This window comes from Medicago sativa, chromosome 6 (assembly GCF_051527215.1).
Source record: "Medicago sativa cultivar Bolivia chromosome 6, Bolivia_mono, whole genome shotgun sequence".
In the NCBI taxonomy this organism is placed as follows: domain Eukaryota; kingdom Viridiplantae; phylum Streptophyta; class Magnoliopsida; order Fabales; family Fabaceae; genus Medicago; species Medicago sativa.
The window spans coordinates 51,596,321-51,616,235 of NC_140754.1; the positions used below are offsets into that span (position 1 = coordinate 51,596,321).

At 40.6% G+C, this 19,915-nt stretch overlaps 1 protein-coding gene across 1 annotated transcript; it reads right to left on the bottom strand.

The window, feature by feature from the left end:
* Positions 1-378: 378 nt before the first annotated feature.
* On the bottom strand, positions 379-945 carry LOC146915544 (uncharacterized). Its single transcript, XM_085721374.1, has one exon. It carries the CDS (start codon positions 943-945, stop codon positions 379-381), a length of 567 nt encoding a protein of 188 aa, XP_085577500.1.
* Positions 946-19,915: the final 18,970 nt, after the last annotated feature.

The window sequence follows — 19,915 nt, forward strand, 5'->3', positions numbered from 1 at the left end:
GAGGAAGAAGAAAGGGTGCAGAAAGCTCACAATGTGCTATAAATAGCAAAAAAAAAAAAAATGAATTTTGGAGTCTGCAAGCTGGCACGGCCGTGCCAACCTCAGCATGGGCTGTGCCAACATTCTGTGGCTTGACCTCCCTTTTTGTTTGAAAAACATGGCACGGCCGTGCCAACCTTAGCACGGGCCGTGCCAACCTGCTGGTAAGGAGGCTTCAAAAATTTTCAATTTCTTGTTTTCTTTTCGAATCACACTTGGACAATTACCTACAAAACAACTTAAAACAAAGAAAAACGAAACAAAAGCAATTAAATGCGTGGGTTGCCTCCCATAAAGCGCTCTTTTACCGTCATTAGCTTGACTAAAAGAAAAACAACTTTAAGGCGGGTCAATAAGTTTCCAAGCAGCCACTACTTCAGTTCCTTCTCCTTCATTGTACACTTTTAGCCTTTGTCCGTTAACCTTGAATGGTCCTGTTTTTTCAGAAAAGATTTCAATTGCCCCATAGGGATAGACTTTGCGGACTTGAAACGGACCAGACCACCTAGACCTTAGTTTTCCTGGAAAGAGCTTCATCCTAGAGTTATAGAGTAGTACAAGGTCACCAATTTTGAAGTCCTTTTTAAGGATATGTTTATCATGCCATTTTTTTGTTCTTTCCTTATAAATGCAAGCATTCTCGTAGGCATCTATCCTAAGTTCTTCTAACTCACTTAGTTGAAGTTTCTGTTTTTGACCGGCTAAATTTGGGTCCAAGTTAAGGTTCCTAATTGCCCAATAAGCCTTGTGCTCAAGTTCAACCGGAAGGTGACAAGATTTCCCATAAATTAGCTTAAAAGGAGTTATTCCAATGGGAGTTTTGTAAGCCGTTCGATAGGCCCAAAGAGCATCATCAAGCTTACTTGACCAATCTTTCCTAGAGATAGAAACTGTTTTTTCAAGCATGGCTTTTATTTGCTATTTGAGACCTCAACTTGTCCACTAGTTTGTGGGTGATAGGGTGTTGCAACTTTATGTCTCACTCCATATTTTTGTAAAAGTTTTTCAAAATGTTTAGAGATGAAGTGAGACCTTCCATCGCTTATGACAACCCTTGGCACCCCAAACCTTGGAAAGATAATTTTTTTGAACAATTTCATAACTACATGTGCATCATTGGTGGGGGAAGCAATTGCCTCAACCCATTTGGACACATAGTCAACAACCACCAATATGTATTGATTACCAAAAGAAGAAGGAAATGGCCCCATGAAATCAATACCCCATACATCAAAAATTTCAACTTCAAGGATATTGTTTAAGGGCATTTCATTCCTTTTAGTAATATTACCGGTGCGTTGACAATTGTCACATTTAGAAACAAAGAGATGCACATCCTTAAAAAGTGATGGCCACCAGAAACCAGATTGAAGAATTTTGAAAGAAGTTTTTTGACTACTGGCGTGGCCACCATAGGAGGAGGAGTGACAATGGTGAAGAATACTACTTACCTCGCTTTCAGGGATGCATCTTCTAAAAACCCCATCCGAACCTCTTTTGAATAGGTAAGGCTCATCCCAATAGTAGTGCTTGAGATCATGGAAGAATTTTTTCTTTTGCTGGTAGTTCAAGTTAGGCGGTAGTACTCCTGCTGCAAGAAAATTAACAAAATTTGCATACCAAGGTGCGTTAGTTTGCGCCAATAAGAAGAGTTGGTCATCCGGAAAAGAATCATCCAAAGGCAACTCGTCCTCATTGGGTTCCCTAAGGCGGGACATGTGATCAGCCACAACATTTTCAGTGCCCTTTTTATCTTTTATTTCAATATCGAATTCTTGGAGGAGCAAAATCCATCGGATCAACCTCGGTTTGGCATCTTTTTTGTTTAACAAATATTTTATTGCCGAGTGATCTGTGTAAATAATGATTTTTGATCCTAGCAAGTATGGCCTGAATTTGTCAATAGCATAGACTACTGCTAACAGTTCCTTCTCAGTTGTAGCATAATTTACCTGTGCCCCATCAAGGGTCTTACTTGCATAATAAATGGCGTGCATCTTCTTGTCATTTCTTTGTCCCAACACAGCCCCAACTGCATAGTCACTTGCATCACACATTATTTCAAAAGGTAAGTTCCAATCTGGTGGTTGTATGATTGGGGCAGTGACCAAGGCTTCTTTTAACCTGCAAAATGCTTTTAGGCATGCATCATCAAACACAAAATCTGCATCCTTAAGGAGCAAGCTTGTTAGTGGCTTAGTGATTGAAGAAAAATCTTTAATGAAACGGCGGTAAAATACCGCATGTCCTAGGAAGCTTCTGACTTCTTTGACCGAGGTAGGAGGAGACATTTTTTCAATAATTTCAATTTTTGCTTTATCTACCTCTATACCTCGTTCAGAGACTAACTGTCCTAGGACAATTCCTTCTCTTACCATGAAGTGACATTTTTCCTAATTCAACACTAAGTTCACCTGTTCACATCTTTCCAAAACTTTTTCCAGGTTAGTCAAACAGTTATCAAAACTAGATCCATGCACAGAAAAATCATCCATAAAAACTTCCATTATATTTTCAACAAAGTCAGAAAAAATAGACATCATGAATCTTTGAAAGGTAGCGGGGGTATTGCAAAGACCAAAGGGCATTCTCCTATAGGCAAAGGTACCAAATGGGCATGTGAAAGTAGTTTTCTCTTGGTCATTAGGGTGAATAGGTATTTGGAAGAATCCAGAATAGCCATCTAAGTAACAAAGGTGTGAATGCTTAGCTAACCTTTCTAACATTTGGTATATAAAGGGGAGTGGGAAGTGATCTTTACGGGTTGCTTTGTTAAGCTTCCTATAGTCAATACACATCCTCCAACCGGTGATGGTTCTAGTTGCAATGGATTCATTTTTATCATTTTTAATAACTGTGAGACCACCCTTTTTAGGTACCACTTGAACCAGGCTTACCCATTTAGAATCAGAAATTGGATAGATAACACCTGCATCTAGGAGCTTTAAGACTTCTTTTTTCACAACTTCTTTCATGTTAGAATTTAATCTTCTTTGGTGTTCAACGGAGGGCTTATAGTCCTCCTCAAGTAATATCCTATGTGTATACAATGAGGGGTTTATTCCTTTGATGTCATCAATGGTATAACCTATGGCTTTAGGGTATTTCTTGAGAACATAAAGCAATTTTTCAGTTTCTACCTTATTCAAGCTTGCATTCACAATAACAGGGTAGGTTGAGTTAGGGCCCAAGAATTCATACCTCAAGCTTGGTGGAAGTGGCTTGAGCTCCACCTTTGGTGCTTCTTTCGGTAGAGGGGCTGCTTCTTCTTTTATTAATTCTTCCATTCCCAAACCTTCCATGGGAGGGTTTTCATTCAATAACTCCTCGTAGGCCTTGGTATCTCCTTCTAGTTTTGTACCTGCATCACTAACCAAACATACCTCCAAACCATCATCTGTAGTTGATGCTAAGGAGCATTCTTTCACACAATGGTCGATTATATCTAACATACAACAAGAGTCTTTAATGGAGGGATTTTTCATTAGTTTAGCAAGTTCAAATTAACAATATCATCAAAATTAACATTCAATTCATGCACATAATCATACAACCACCAGATTGGAACTTACCTTTTGAATAATCACATAAGAGCACATATAACACACATAAATAAATAATTAAATAAATCTAACGAAAAATCGGGTTGTTACAACTCTCCCCCACTAAAGAATTTTCGCCCTCGAAAATTACTTGAAGGAAACAACTCCGGATACGAAACCTTCATCCTACTCTCTGATTCCCAAGTGGCACTCTCACCAGTCGGTCCAACCCAAATCATTTTAACCAAAACGATTTCCTTGCCACGCAAACGCTTCACCTCATGATCCTCAATCCTGACTGGCCAAGTCTCAACGGTCAAATTATCTCTTACTTTCAAATCATCCACTTGAATCACATGAAACGCATCATACACATACTTCCGCAACTGAGACAAATGAAACACATCATGGAGATTCGACAAAGACGGTGGTAACGCAATCCGATACGCTACAACCCTAACCTTCTCAATAATCTCAAACGGTCCAACAAAACGAGGAGTCAAATTCCGACACTTCAAACCACGACCAACACCGGTTACAGGATTCACTCTCAAAAACACATGATCACCAACCTGAAACTCAATGTCCTTGCTCCTATTATCATGGTAACTCTTCTGCCTACTCTGAGACTTTCTCATTTTCTCTTGAATCATCTTAACCTTTTCCGTAGTCTTTTGCACAACTTTCGGTCCTAACAAGGCACTTTCACATGATTCATACCAACACAACGGCGTTCCACACCTCCTACCATACAAAGCCTCAAACGGCGCCATTCTGATACTAGAATGAAAAATGTTGTTGTAAGTAAACTCAATCAACGGTAGACATTCAACCCAACTGACACCTTGCTCCAACACAAAAGCTCTCAACAAATCTTCCAAACTCTGAATAGTCCTCTCCGTCTGACCATCAGTCTGGGGATGATAAGCAGAACTCAACCTCAACTTAGTTCCCAAAGCAGCTTGCAAACTCTCCCAAAACTTGGAATTAAACCTCGGATCCCGATCCGACACAATATTAGAAGGAATACCGTGCAATCTAACAATCTTCTCAATGTAGATCTCAGCCGACTTAGCCACCGACATACCAGTCTTAATAGGAACAAAATGTGACGACTTCGTCAACCGATCAACAATCACCCAAATAGAATCAAAACCCTTAACAGTCTTTGGCAACGCTCCAACAAAGTCCATAAAGATACTACCCCACTTCCACTCTGGCACAAACAATGGTTGCATCAAACCCGACGGTCTCTGATGTTCAATCTTAGACTTCTGACAAACCAAACAAGCATAAATAAATTCCGCGATCTCCTTCTTCATTCTAGGCCACCAAAATAACCTCTTCAAATCCTGATACATCTTAGTCGCTCCTGGATGAATACTCAAACTACTTTTATGACCTTCTTCCAAAATCCATTTCTTAAGCTCAAGAACATCTGGTACACAAACACGATCACAAAACATCAAAACACCGTTCTCACCCAACCTGAAGTCTCCACCCTTGCCTTGGTTAACCAACACCACTCGATCTACAAGTTCCAAATCTTCCTTCTGACCATTCTTAATCTCTTCCAAGATATTACTTGTCAGCTTCAACATTCCCGACCTCACACCATCCGGTGTCAACTCACTAACCAAACTCAAATCTCTAAACTGCTCAATCAACTCCAACTCTTTCACCATCAAAGCAGACATATGCAGCGACTTCTTACTCAAAGCATCAGCAACAACATTTGCCTTCCCAGGATGATAGCTTAACTGAAAATCAAAATCCTTAAGATACTCCAACCATCTTCTATGCCTCATATTCAACTCCTTCTGGTCAAACAAATACTTCAAACTCTTATGATCACTGAACACTTCAAACTTAGAACCATACGGATAATGCCTCCAAATCTTCAACACATACACAACGGCTGCCAATTCCAAATCGTGAGTCGGATAATTCTTCTCATGCACTTTCAACTGCCTTGAAGCATAAGCTACAACATGACGATCCTGCATAAGCACACCACCAAGACCCATCTTAGAAGCATCACAATACACAACAAACGATTCCTTCGGATTCGGCAAAATCAACACTGGAGCTGAAGTCAACCTCTTCTTCAACTCTTGGAAACTCTTCTCACACTTAGCATCCCAAACATAAGCTTGTCCTTTCTGAGTCAACTGCGTCAATGGCAACGCCAACTTAGAGAATCCCTCAATGAACCTCCTATAATAACCTGCCAACCCAAGAAAGCTTCTAACTTCAAAAACAGACTTAGGTGATTCCCACTACAACACTGCATCAACTTTCGACGGATCCACGACAATACCACCTTTAGAAATCACATCACCAAGCAAACTCACTTCATGCAACCAAAACTCACACTTCGACAACTTAGCAAACAACTTCTTCTCCTTCAAGACTCCCAACACAATCCTTAAATGCTCGACATGCTCCTCCTCAGACTTTGAATACACCAAAATATCATCTGTAAACACCACCACAAAACGGTCCAGAAAAGGATGAAATATTATATTCATATATTCCATGAAGACAACTGGCGCATTAGACACTCCAAATGGCATCACAAAATACTCATAGTGTCCATACCTCGTTCGGAACGCAGTCTTGGATATATCTTCCGCCTTCACTCTAATCTGATGATATTCTGATCTCAAATCAATCTTGCTGAACACTTCCGCACCAACCAATTGATCCATCAAATCATCAATCATCGGAAGCGGATACCAATTCTTGATCGTCACCTTATTCATCTGCCGATAATCCACACACAACCTCATGCTTCCATCCTTCTTCTTAACCAACAACACTGGAGCACCCCACGGAGAAACACTTAGCCTAATAAACTGTTTCTCAAGCAACTCTTCCAACTGCTTCTTCAATTCACCCAACTCTGATGCAGACATCCGATACGGTGTAATCGAAATAGGACTCGTTCCTGGTACCAAATCAATTGCAAACTTAACTTCCCTCTCCGGCGGTAACTCGGTAATATCGTCCGGAAAAACTTCAGGAAACTCTTGCACTACCGACAAATCACCAACTCCTTTCTCACTACTTTCCTTCAAGGAAGCAAATATCATAAACAGACAAGCTTCGCCGTCCAAAGACTTCTTCACTTGATCCGCGGTCAAGAACTTCCCACCTTCCTCAGCTACCGGCTTAGAAAACGTTACACTCTTGGTCAAACAACTAATGTTAACACCAAAAGTCAACATCCAATCCATACCAAAAATCACATCCATATGCTTCAACGGAAGACACACAATATCCAACTCAAAATCAACATTACCAAAGCTAACAGGACACTTAGCACACAATAAAGAAGTAGTCACCGAACCACTAGCCGGGGTATCGATAACCATCCCTAGAGACAAGGGAGTCACAACCAAACCCAAGCGCTCAACACAACTAGCCGTGATAAAAGAATGAGTAGAACCAGTATCAATAATTGCAATCAAAGGAGTACTATTGATAAAACACATACCTCAGATGAGATTATCTGGATGCTCCACCTCTTACGCATTCAGTGCAAACACCTTCTGTAACATCCCAGACTGGTTACAGGATTGCCGACTAACCCCACAAACCAACACGAGACTTTTCAGCATGCTTTATCCTCACTTCTATGCTTACCAGGAAACTTCCCGGTTAGTCACCCATCCTAGTACTACTCCAAGCCAAGCACGCTTAACTATGGAGTTCCTATGGATTGAGCTCCCGAAAAGAAGATGCATCTTGTTGATATGGGTAGTACCTAACAATTCTTATAAGTCTTCCTTCAACCATGTAGTCCCATACCTACACGGCCTCCGGATCCCTCTCATTCCAATGTGATTCGGATCTTCCTATCAACGTGGGGACATCCTGTAACAGCCCGGTGGTCCGACTCATCCCGCTTAAGTCCGGGGCCGGCCTGGCTCCACAACTGTTACTGGGCCACGTTGTGGGTGTTACATGCCCACCAGCTTCCGCCTGGTTCGTCCCCGAACCACACCGTACTGGGAGAGGTCTGCTCTGATACCAAGTGTAACATCCCAGACTGCTTACAGGATTGCCGACTAACCCCACAAACCAACACGAGTCTTTTCAGCATGCTTTGTCCTCACTCACATGCTTACCGGGAAACTTCCCGATAAGTCACCCATCCTAGTACTACTCCAAGCCAAGCACGCTTAACTGTACGCTTAACTGTGGAGTTCCTATGGATTGAGCTCCCGAAAAGAAGATGCATCTTGTTGATATGGGTAGTACCTAACAATTCTTATAAGTCTTCCTTCAACCATGTAGTCCCATACCTACACGGCCTCCGGATCCCTCTCCTTCCGATGTGATTCGGTTCCTCCTATCAACGTGGGGACATCCTGTAACAGCCCGGTGGTCCGACTCATCCCGCTTAAGTCCGGGGCCGGCCTGGCTCCGCCACTGTTACTGGGCCACGTTGTGGGTGTTACATGCCCACCAGCTTCCGCCTGGTTCGTCCCCGAACCACACCGTACTGGGAGAGGTCTGCTCTGATACCAAGTGTAACATCCCAGACTGCTTACAGGATTGCCGACTAACCCCACAAACCAACACGAGTCTTTTCAGCATGTTTTGTCCTCACTCACATGCTTACCGGGAAATTTCCCGGTAAGTCACCCATCCTAGTACTACTCCAAGCCAAGCACGCTTAACTGTACGCTTAACTGTGGAGTTCCTATGGATTGAGCTCCCGAAAAGAAGATGCATCTTGTTGACATGGGTAGTACCTAACAATTCTTATAAGCCTTCCTTCAACCATGTAGTCCCATACCTACACGGCCTCCGGATCCCTCTCATTCCGATGTGATTCGGTTCCTCCTATCAACGTGGGGTCATCCTGTAACAGCCCGGTGGTCCGACTCATCCCGCTTAAGTTCGGGGCCGGCCTGGCTCCGCCACTGTTACTGGGCCACGTTGTGGGTGTTACACCTTCCCCGCCACCTTCTTCGGCTTGGTACACTTAGTACTGATATGGCCCTTCTCACCATAATTGTAGCAAGTGATCTCCTTCTTGCACTCAAACGCCTTGTGACCTGCTCCCCCACACTTGTAGCAGCTAATAAATATCTGGCAAGTGTACCAAAAACTATCGAAGTAGTAAAAATATCGATCCACAAGGACTGTGTTAATTTCAATTCCAGCAAGCTCGTTATACGTTAGGATGTTTAAAGTTCGTAATTGGTTGCCCTAGGCAGAAAAGTTGGGTTTTAATCAGATTTGATTAAAATAGAAAAAGTTCGAAAGAAAATTATATTGAGATGAATGGTTAAGCCGGTGAATCCACTATTGCTTTATATGAAAAAGTCTTCCTCTCTCTACTCTCAATTACTACTCAGTTTTTACGATAAATTAACTAAGTGACTTTGATCAAACTCTCGCATCAAAGCCCTTTCCTAAGTTATAACCCTATTAATCTCTTAACGTGATTGAATAACCGCGGAAGCAATTTTGGAACGTTAATTCTTGTATCATAACCCTCAATTTCCTATCTCTAGGCTCCTAGTGTTGAGTTAAACAAAATTACTATTTCAGGATTAAAAGCTAGGGCTAGTAGTCATTCAATTCTTAAGATCAATTCATGTGATTGCAAGAAGCTAGGGCTAGTAGTCATACAAAACAATAATCATGAAAAGCAATAAACACAAGTAATTCTGAATAAAAACGGAATAGCATTGATTATAGAGAGAGTTCAACTACAAAATCATATATTACAAGAGTTTCATCATGGCTTAACCAAACTAAAGGTTTAGCTACTCATAGCTAAACAATCATAAGAAATAACAAGAGAAAACATACATAAATCTAACCAACGGGGTGTTGGTATGAGATTCAGGGCTCGTTCCTTGGTCTCCTGTCGTCCTTAGTGCTCAAAATCGCAATAATAATCAGTACCAAAACCCTTGCAAGCAGCTGGCTATTTATAGAAAGAAATTAGGGTTTCAGAAAAAGCCCATCATCGTGCCACGTTACGGGCTGGTCGTGGCACGATGCTTCGTTAATCCTACGTGGCAGCTGACAAAATCAACCATCGTGGCACGATCATAGTTTCTCCAGCAAACGTGTCACGATTTGGAAACACTCGTGCCACGAAATTTCCAGTGGCTTCCATCCTGATTTTAGTTTCCAAATCGTTCCACGATGAGAAACTGGCGTGCCACATCATGAAGAAAAAGTTTGCTTTCAGCTTTCATAAAAATCTTTTTGCTATTTTTGTTTTGTAAAATGCAGTAACTAAATATAAACAATACCTGAGTGGACCTAAATCCAATGGGTTGCCTCCCATCCAGCGCTTCTTTACCGTCACTAGCTTGACTTATGATTACCCCTAAGGATCATCCAACACCACTCCCGCTCTATTCTTAGGGAGTTCGCCTCCAAGGTAAGGTTTCAGCCTTTGTGCATTAACCTTGAAAGTCTCTTGTGCACCAGGCTTGCTCAGCTCCACAGCTCCATAGGGAGTCATGTCTACAATCACGAATGGTCCGGACCACTTGGATTTTAACTTCCCGGGAAATAACTTCAACCTGGAATTAAACAGCAAAACAAGTTGTCCAATATAAAATTCTCTCCTCACCAATCCCTTGTCATGATACCTCTTAGTTCTCTCTTTGTAAATTACGGCGTTCTCGTACGCACGCAATCTCATCTCCTCTAGCTCATTAAGTTTTAACAGCCTTTTCTTTCCAGCTAAAGTTTGATCAAAATTTAGGGCTTTGATAGCCCAATACGCTTTATGTTCCAATTCAACTGGGAGAGGACAAACCTTTCCATAAACCAACTGATAAGGGGACATCCCAAGGTGCATCTTAAACGCAGTTCTATATGCCCAAAGAGCGTCGTCTAACTTCCTAGACCAATCCTTCCTAGAAGACGCTACAGTTTTCTCCAAAATTTGTTTCAACTGACGGTTTGAAACCTCCGCTTGACCACTAGTTTGAGGATGATAGGGAGTTGCAACTTTGTGTTTGATGTTAAACTTTTTAAGTACAGATTCAAGAAGATTGTTGCAAAAGTGCCTCCCCCCATCACTGATCAAAACTCTAGGGGTTCCAAACCTAGTGAAAATATTCCTTTTCAAGAAACTAACCACAGTTTTAGCATCATTAGCAACACATGGTATCGCTTCAACCCACTTGGTAACATTGTCAACACACACAAGTATATGGAGATACTACCTGTTCTTTGGCATTTATCACACCTCTTTACAAACTCTTGGCAATCCTTGAAGATTGTGGGCCACCAGAAGCCACTTTGCAAGATTTTTGCAGCGGTTCTTTCTCCACTATGGTGGCCCCCATAAGCTGAGCTATGGCAGTGCCACATGATACTATTAGCTTCCGTTCCTGCAACACAACGTCTAATCAAACCATCAACACTTACCTTGAATAAATAAAGATCATCCCACAAATAGTGGTTTACATCCTTGAAAAACTTTTTCCTCTGGTGCTGCTCCATGTCATCCGGAATTATGTTACCGGCCTTAAAATTTGCCATGTCGGCAAACCAAGGCCTTTCTTCAACGGCCATCAGCTTTTCATCTGGGAATTCAGCCGTTATGGCCTTCTCTTTCTTTGTCACCTCCTCATTTTCCAACCTTGAGAGGTGATCAGCTACCACATTCTCCACTCCTTTCTTGTCACGAATCTCCAGGTCAAATTCTTGTAATAAAAGGATCCACCTAAACAGCTGAGGCTTCGAATCCCCTTTCGTCAAGAGATATTTAAGGGCTGCATGATCTGTAAAAACAATGACTTTGGAGCCTGTTAGATAAGAACGAAATTTCTCCAATGCAAATATCACTGCAAGCAATTCCTTTTCAGTAGTGGAATAGTTGACTTGATTTTCATTTAAAACCTTGCTTGCATAGTAAATTGCATGGAAAAATTTGTTCTTTCGTTGGCCTAGGACTGCACCAACAGCATAATCACTTGCGTCACACATAAGTTCAAAAGGTAAATCCCAATCGGGTGCAATGATTATTGGTGCAGTCACCAACTAGGATTTAATCAAAGAAAAAACATTTAAACATTCAGAGTCAAAATCAAAATCATTCTCTTTGACCAAGAGGTTGCAAAGGGGCTTAGAAATTTTTGAAAAATCTTTGATAAAACGCCGATAGAAACCGGCATGCCCCAAGAAACTCCTAACTCCTTTAACATTACCAGGTGGGGGAAGTTTCTCTATAACCTCTATCTTTGCTTGATCCACTTCTATGCATTTAGCACTTATTTTATGCCCCAAAACTATACCTTCGGTAACCATAAAATGACACTTTTCCCAATTTAAAACAAGGTTCGTTTCGGTGCATCTTTTAAGTACAACATTTAAGTGAAACAAGCATTCATCAAAAGATTTACCAAACACAGAAAAGTCGTCCATGAATACCTCAATGTTCTTCTCTATCATATCAGAGAAGATGGAGAGCATACACCGTTGGAAGGTCGCCGGTGCATTACACAACCCAAAGGGCATCCTCCTATAAGCAAATATACCAAAAGGACAAGTGAAGGCAGTCTTTTCTTGGTCTTCCGGAGCCACCGCAATCTGATTATACCCTGAATACCCATCCAAGAAGCAGTAAAAGGCTTGGCCAGCCAACCTTTCTAGCATTTGATCCATGAATGGTAATGGGAAGTGATCTTTCCTTGTTGCGGAATTCAGCCTCCGGTAATCTATACACATTCTCCAACCGATGACGGTGCGTGTGGGTATCAATTCATTCTTTTCATTAGCCACTACCGTAATTCCTCCCTTTTTAGGTACTATATGAACAGGACTTACCCAAGAGCTGTCAGAAATAGGGTAAATCATGCCTGCATCGAGCAACTTTAACACCTCCTTTTTAACCACCTCGTTCATTGTTGGATTTAGTCTCCTTTGAGGTTGAGCTATAGGTTTGTATTCAGCCTCCATATGTATTCTGTGCATACAATAGGCTGGACTAATACCCTTTAGATCAGAAATACTCCATCCCAGTGCTTCTTGATTGCTTCTCAACATCCTCATTAGTTTCTCTTCCTCTAAAGGTGTCAGTGTATTACTGATGGTTGCTGGTCTGGAAAAATCCTCACTAAGGAAGACATATTTCAAGTGTGGAGGGAGTTCTTTTAACTCTGGATTTTTTTCTTTTTCATTGTTCAAGGTTTCTGATCCCCCATATTTTTCACCAAGTATGTTTTCAAGTGGCGGTGGCTGTATTTGTTACTTACTTGCCTCAAGTTGCTTGACACACTCCTTCACCTCAACATCTTCAATATCTTCATCATTCTCTATGGAATTAACAAGTGTTCTCTCCATAGGTTGTGTTGGTTGAGGTTCACGAGAATCATCTTCAACTATCTCCTCAATGACATCAATCCGGTAGCACTTAGGATTTTCAGCTCGATGTTTCATGGCTTCAAAAATATTAAACACCACTTGCTCATTGTGGAATCTTAACATAAGCTCGCCCATTTCAACATCAATCAAAGCACGACCAGTTGCAAGGAAGGGTCTTCCTAGAATGAGTGGCATGTCTTCGTCTTCAGCCATGTCTAGAATCACAAAATCAGCAGGGAATACTAGCTCGTTGACCTTAACTAACACATCTTCAAGTATACCAAAAGGGTAAGAGATTGACCGATCAGCTAAAGTAATGGTCATTCTTGTTGGTTTTGGCTCCCCACATCCAAGCTTTTTCATCATTGAAAGGGGCATCAAGTTGATACTTGCCCCTAAATCACACAAAGCTCTTCTGATGTCTACCGGTCCAATTGAACAAGGAATAGTGAAAGCACCTGGATCTTTTAGTTTTGGTGGAATTTTCTTTTGAAGAATAGCACTACAATTTTCTGAAAGTGCAATGTTTTCATCATCTTTTGGCTTTCTTCTTCCAGTCAACAAATCCTTCATGAACTTAGCATATAAAGGCATTTGATCAAGAGCCTCACCGAAAGGAATGTTCACCTGAAGTTGTGAGAAAAGTTGCATAAACTTTTTGAATTGACCTTCCTCCTTCTTCTTTTTCTTGGCTAAATGAGGCTAGGGAAGCTTCACATATGATGGAACAACTTGTTGCTTGTCTCCATCCTTCAATATTTGGCTCTTAGACTTCCTCAAAATTAAGTCTTCATCAATCAATTTCTCACTTTTTTCTCCCTCTGTTTTTTTCTTCCCTTCATTTTCAACTACTCCTTGATCATTCTCCTTTTTAACTACACCATGTTCAATCTCTTCTTCAACTATTCCCTCATTATTCTTTTCAATTTCACTGTCCTCCTCTACTACTCCGTCAACTTTCTTTGGAGTCTTTTGAACTAAAGGTTCAAGAACCTTTTTGCTCCTCAATTCAATAGCATTGGAAGACTCATTCTTAGGGTTGTCTTTTGTGTTACCTGAGAACCCCCCTTTGTTTTGTTCAGCCAATTGCTTTGCTAATTGCCCCAGCTGAGTCTCAAGCATCTTTCTAGAGGCTTCATTGTTCTTTCTTTCAGCCTCTTGACTCTTCTTCATCTCTTCAAAGTTGCCTCGAGTCATCTTCATAAAGTTAATCATAGTTTCCTCAAGAGCTGAAGGCTTTCTTTGTTGTTGTTGTGGAGGATAATATTGATTTTGTCTTTGATAGTTTCCCATGTAGTTGGCGTCCTCACTAGTTCCTTCACGCACACATTCGCCGTTAGCATGTCCTTCACCACATAAATCACACCTGATTGCAGCCACTTGTTGTGACTTGTGTGCCAATGTGAAATTCTGAAACTCCTTAGTTAGAGTCTCTATTTGTTTGTTCATGGCTGCTTGGTTGGCTAAGATTGCAGTTTGATCACTTACCCCAAACACTCCTCTTTCTTTCTTTTTCGCTTCAGCACGATACTCATTGCTAGCCATGTTTTCAATTAAAGCTTGAACTTCATGATCAGTTTTACTCTTGAGACTACCTCCCGCGGAAGCATCTAAGAACATCCTAGTGTTAGGTGTCACCCCCTCAGTGAAGATTTGGAGGTATTGTTTTTCAGTGAACTCGTGGTTTGGACATCTTTTAAGAAGCAAGTTGAATCGCTCCCAAGCATCATATAGTGACTCATTCTCCCCTTGCTTGAAGTTAGAGATCTCCATCTTGTTTTCCCAATACTTAGACATAGGGAAATATTTCTCGAGGAACTTAAGCTCTAACTCCTCCCAAGTTTGAACAGTCCCATTGGGTATAGTCAGCAACCAATCCTTCGCTCTTCCCGTCAAGGTGAAAGGAAATAGCCTGAGTTTCTTTTGTGCATTGGTTACAGTAGCTGGTTGTACACAAAACTCACATGTTTCAGCAAAGCGGCTTAAGTGTTCATGTGGGCTCATGGCTTCGGTCCCATCAAACTGTTTGTCTTTTAAACCGTTGAGAACAGTGGTCTTGATGTCAAAAGCAACGGGGTTAGCTGGTTGAAAAGTGTGGATCAGTTGACCGCGATGAGTGGCTAACCCATAGTCTCCAAGCTTAGGTCTCGGTGGTACTTGTTCTCCTTCCATGATAGCAGATTTAGGAGAGGCGGATGTTTCAGATTCAAGAGAAATTTGCTCCGGTATTTGTTCTCGAACACCCGGTGGAACGGAATGAGACAACCTTTGCAACCGGACAGCTTTTCGGAGTGCTCTAGCAGTCCTTTCAATTTCTGGATCGAATTCGAGATCGTCGGCGCTCACTTTACCTCGCATAAACAACAAAATACCTTAGTAGCACTGCACAATGTAAAGTAATCAAATGAATATGAAAACAGAAAAATAAAAATTAAAATAGAAAATTAAATTGCAGAAATCCTAAATTATAGCGTAATTGCCTTGTTGAAATGAATCAACAGTCCCCAGCAACGGCGCCAAAAACTTGATAAATATCTGGCAAGTGTACCAAAAACTATCGAAGTAGTAAAAATATCGATCCACAAGGACTGTGTTAATTTCAATTCCAGCAAGCTCGTTATAGGTTAGGATGTTTAAAGTTCGTAATTGGTTGCCCTAGGCAGAAAAGTTTGGTTTTAATCAGATTTGATTAAAATAGAAAGAGTTCGAAAGAAAATTATATTGAGATGAATGGTTAAGCCGGTGAATCCACTATTGCTTTATATGAAAAAGTCTTCCTCTCTCTACTCTCAATTACTACTCAGTTTTTACGATAAATTAACTAAGTGACTTTGATCAATCTCTCGCATCAAAGCCCTTTCCTAAGTTATAACCCTATTAATCTCTTAACGTGATTGAATAACCGCGGAAGCAATTTTGGAACGTTAATTCTTGTATCATAACCCTCAATTTCCTATCTCTAGGCTCCTAGTGTTGAGTTAAACAAAATTACTATTTCAGGATTAAAAGCTAGGGCTAGTAGTCATTCAATTCCTAAGATCAATTCATGTGATTGCAAGAAGCTAGGGCTAGTAGTCATACAAAACAATAATCATGAAAAGCAATAAACACAAGTAATTCTGAATAAAAACTGAATAGCATTGATTATAGAGAGAGTTCAACTACAAAATCATATATTACAAGAGTTTCATCATGGCCTAACCAAACTAAAGGTTTAGCTACTCATAGCTAAACAATCATAAGAAATAACAAGAGAAAACATACATAAATCTAACCAACAGGGTGTTGGTATGAGATTCAGGGCTCGTTCCTTGGTCTCCTGTCGTCCTTAGTGCTCAAAATCGCAATAATAATCAGTACCAAAACCCTTGCAAGCAGCTGGCTATTTATAGAAAGAAATTAGGGTTTCAGAAAAAGCCCATCATCGTGCCACGTTACGGGCTGGTCGTGGCACGATGCTTCATTAATCCTATGTGGCAGCTGACAAAATCAACCATCGTGGCACGTTGCATGTTGCTTCGTGCCACGAAAATTCCAGTGCTGAATCCTTTGTCCCACGCTTCCTTCAACGTGCCACGAATGTGATAAACGTGGCACGATGGTTGAGTTTTAGGCAATTTTCCTTGGTTTCTTGAAGTTTCTTCTCTTGAGCTCTTGTTCCTGTTTTGGCTTGATTTCACCATGAATTCATTGCAGTTGACTCTCTAAATGCTATAATAAAGACCTAAATATGACTTAAAAACTAATGTTGATGCACTGTCATCAGCAGCTCTTTCCCTTCTTGCAATCATTAGAGTAATGACCCAAGGTTCCACACTTATAGCACCTCACCTCAGCAACATTCGGCTTAGAGCCTCCACCAGATTCTCTCTTCTTTCCTTTATCCTTGTTGTACGGCTTCCCAAATCCATGACCATTTCCCTTCTTCCCATTTTGAGCCTTGTAGTGATTAACCTTAGCCCTCCCAGCATCATCAAACATACGACACTTATGCACCAAAGTATCAAAATCACAGATCTCGTGAATACACATATACTGGTAGATATCGGGCCACAAATCACTCTCAAACTTCACACACTTGGAAACCATAGCATCCTCAGCATTGATGTCCGAACAAAACCTCGAAAGCTCTTCATACTTTGCAGCATATTCAGCCACGGAACGGTTCTCTTGCTTCAAGTTCAAAAACTCTACTTCTTTCTTGGTTCTCAAATCCTCAGGAAAGTACTTCCTCAAAAACTCAGTCTTGAACCTAGCCCAAGTCACAACTTCACCACTAGCCTCAAGCCTCCCCTTAGCATTGGTCCACCAATACTCGGCCTCCTTAGCAAGCATATGAGTAGGCAACCTGACCTTCTGATCCTCACCAGTCACCATAGTATGAAAAATCCTCTCCATGGCTTGCATACATATCTGAGCTCCATCTGGGTCATACCTACCCTTGAACGTCGGCGAACTGTTTTGCAAGAAACGATCAAGCGTCCGCTCCTCAGCCTCTCTAGGATCACGATGACCAACCGCCGCCTGCTCGTTAGCCTGAGCCAACACCTGTGCCATTGCAGTCAAAGCCTCTGCAATCGCTCCATCATCTCTACCACCAGCTATCTCGCTTCTACACCAAAACCAAACCAACAGAGATGAACAACATCACAACAAAACAAGTACTGAAGGTAATCCATTACCATTCGCATACAACATGAAAAATCAATGAATACTAGTCTGGACAAGACCGACCACGACTCTGATACCAACATGTAACGACCTACTTCTATTTAAGTGATAAAACACGCGAATATAGCAAATACTCAAGAAATAGACGCTACGTCTCAACCAAACAACAACTAGCATGAATATATATTTTTCTCAACAGTCGCAGCGGATATAAAAATCATACATCTCCATCAGTACATATGCCATGGTCAACAAACATGAATATAAAATTCTCCAAGTCTCAACAATGAGTACACCTCAAAATAAAATAATCCAACATAACTAAGGACACTGACACAACCTAATCAGAGCCCTAGACTACGACGCCAAAATGATAACGGAGGCTAGATCCCACTATCCAAGCACTCACCAAACTGGACTACTCCTGCACAACGTCTACCCATCCATACAGACAGGTAGGCGGTCAAAACCACTGGAGGTTAGTATTACATCAATCATAATCAATTTAATTAATGTGACATAAATAAACAGTTCAATTCTCCTGTAATCATCATGAACATTTAACCTCCATATACGTATTCATATAACAATTTCAATCATTGCAATTATGAAATCACAAGCACACTCATCATCAACATTCATCATTCAATTCAACAATCAAAAATCATGCAATATGATATACGCCTAAACTCGACACATACATGCATGTGGTACCAAATCTACTCAAGGTCGTCACCTATGATGCAACAAAAACATCATAATCACCTCAATTGGATATAAAATCCACCACCATCAGTCATGAATGCATGAACATACGAATCGACTACAAATGCATATGTTCACTCAAACAAATCACCTCACCATCAACACCATTTAGTATATATGCAATCGACAACAATTCACCACCACCTGACATATACACAATCACCAACGACATCCATAATTCAATCAACATATAATTGTCACATATATACACCATCAATCATCTTCACATAAGTTATATCAACTATCCATAAAGGATTCACAAGGCAATCGGCTCTTAAAACCATTTTCAACAAAGTTCGTCTCTCAAAATCACAACATTAGAAATACTTGAGTCATTTAACCAAAATTAAGTAAACAAGTTTCAATGCCTCAACTAAGCATACCCCTAAGTCACATATAAGTGCAGTAGAGCATGCAATTACGTTTCACCAGCTAACTGCGACAAAATCATGAAAATCACAAAGTTCGTCTCCCTTTATCACTTTTCAAGAAAATTTCCATTTTCAAAGCAAGACAAGCTAAAACTTGATGAAACCAATCACAACCATTTTTAGAAATCATATAAACATTATACAACCTTAACCCTACTTCAATTCCATGATAAAAACGAGTTTTCGGAAAATTGACGTTTTGGACCATTTTTCAAAAGTTAAGTGAATTTCACAAAATCAAGTCCAATTCAACTCATACAATGTTCCAGTAGGTTTAAGTGCATAAAAAGAGGTTTAACAAGTCAAAAGAAACATTTTAGAAAGCTCGGATTGGCCCCCAAGTGCACGAAGCGAAAGTTCAAAAATGGCAGAACTGGGAGCTACACGCTTAAGCGTCCTCTACACGCTTAAGCGTCCAACTTCCAGTAGCTTCAGGGAGTCGCTCGCTTGGAGCATGCTTTCTGCACGTTGGGTAGCTCGCTTAAGCGTCCTCTGCATGCTTAAGCATCCTACACCAGAAGTTCAAAAACCAGTTACGGGTTCCAACCCATTTTCACCCAAAATTCCCATTTTGATTATCCGAAACCCAAAAACTTAATCCAAAACGTGTTTACATGTCATATACACTATAGAACACTCAAACATACACATGTTTTGAGATTACAACATCAATTCATCAATAATTCACCAATTCACCAAACTTTCACAACTTTCAACCACAACAACAGTTTCATCACCAATTCATGATACCCGATGCATCAATTCAACAACAACATATGTCAACATAACAACAACAACATTTGAACATGAATTCATCAACAATTCAACAACAACAACTTCATTCATCATCAATTTCATACAAAAACATATCATGTTCATATCTACCCATTTTGACATACAAATTCAACAACAACACAATTAACATTCAATTCATGCACATAATCATATCATCAAAATTAAGCACGAATTTTCTACAACAAAATCCCAATTAACCACTTAAGCAAAGAATTAGGGATAAACTGCAACTATTGATTATGCTTAAATTCTAACCCCCTTACCTTAATTCTTCACAATCACCTACTAGGGCTTCACTTTAGCTCCCAAAGCTTGATT

Coding starts and splice junctions, on each gene's coding strand:
- LOC146915544 (XM_085721374.1), bottom strand. CDS start 945: ATGCTTGAAAAAACAGTTTCTATCTCTAGGAAAGATTGGTCAAGTAAG.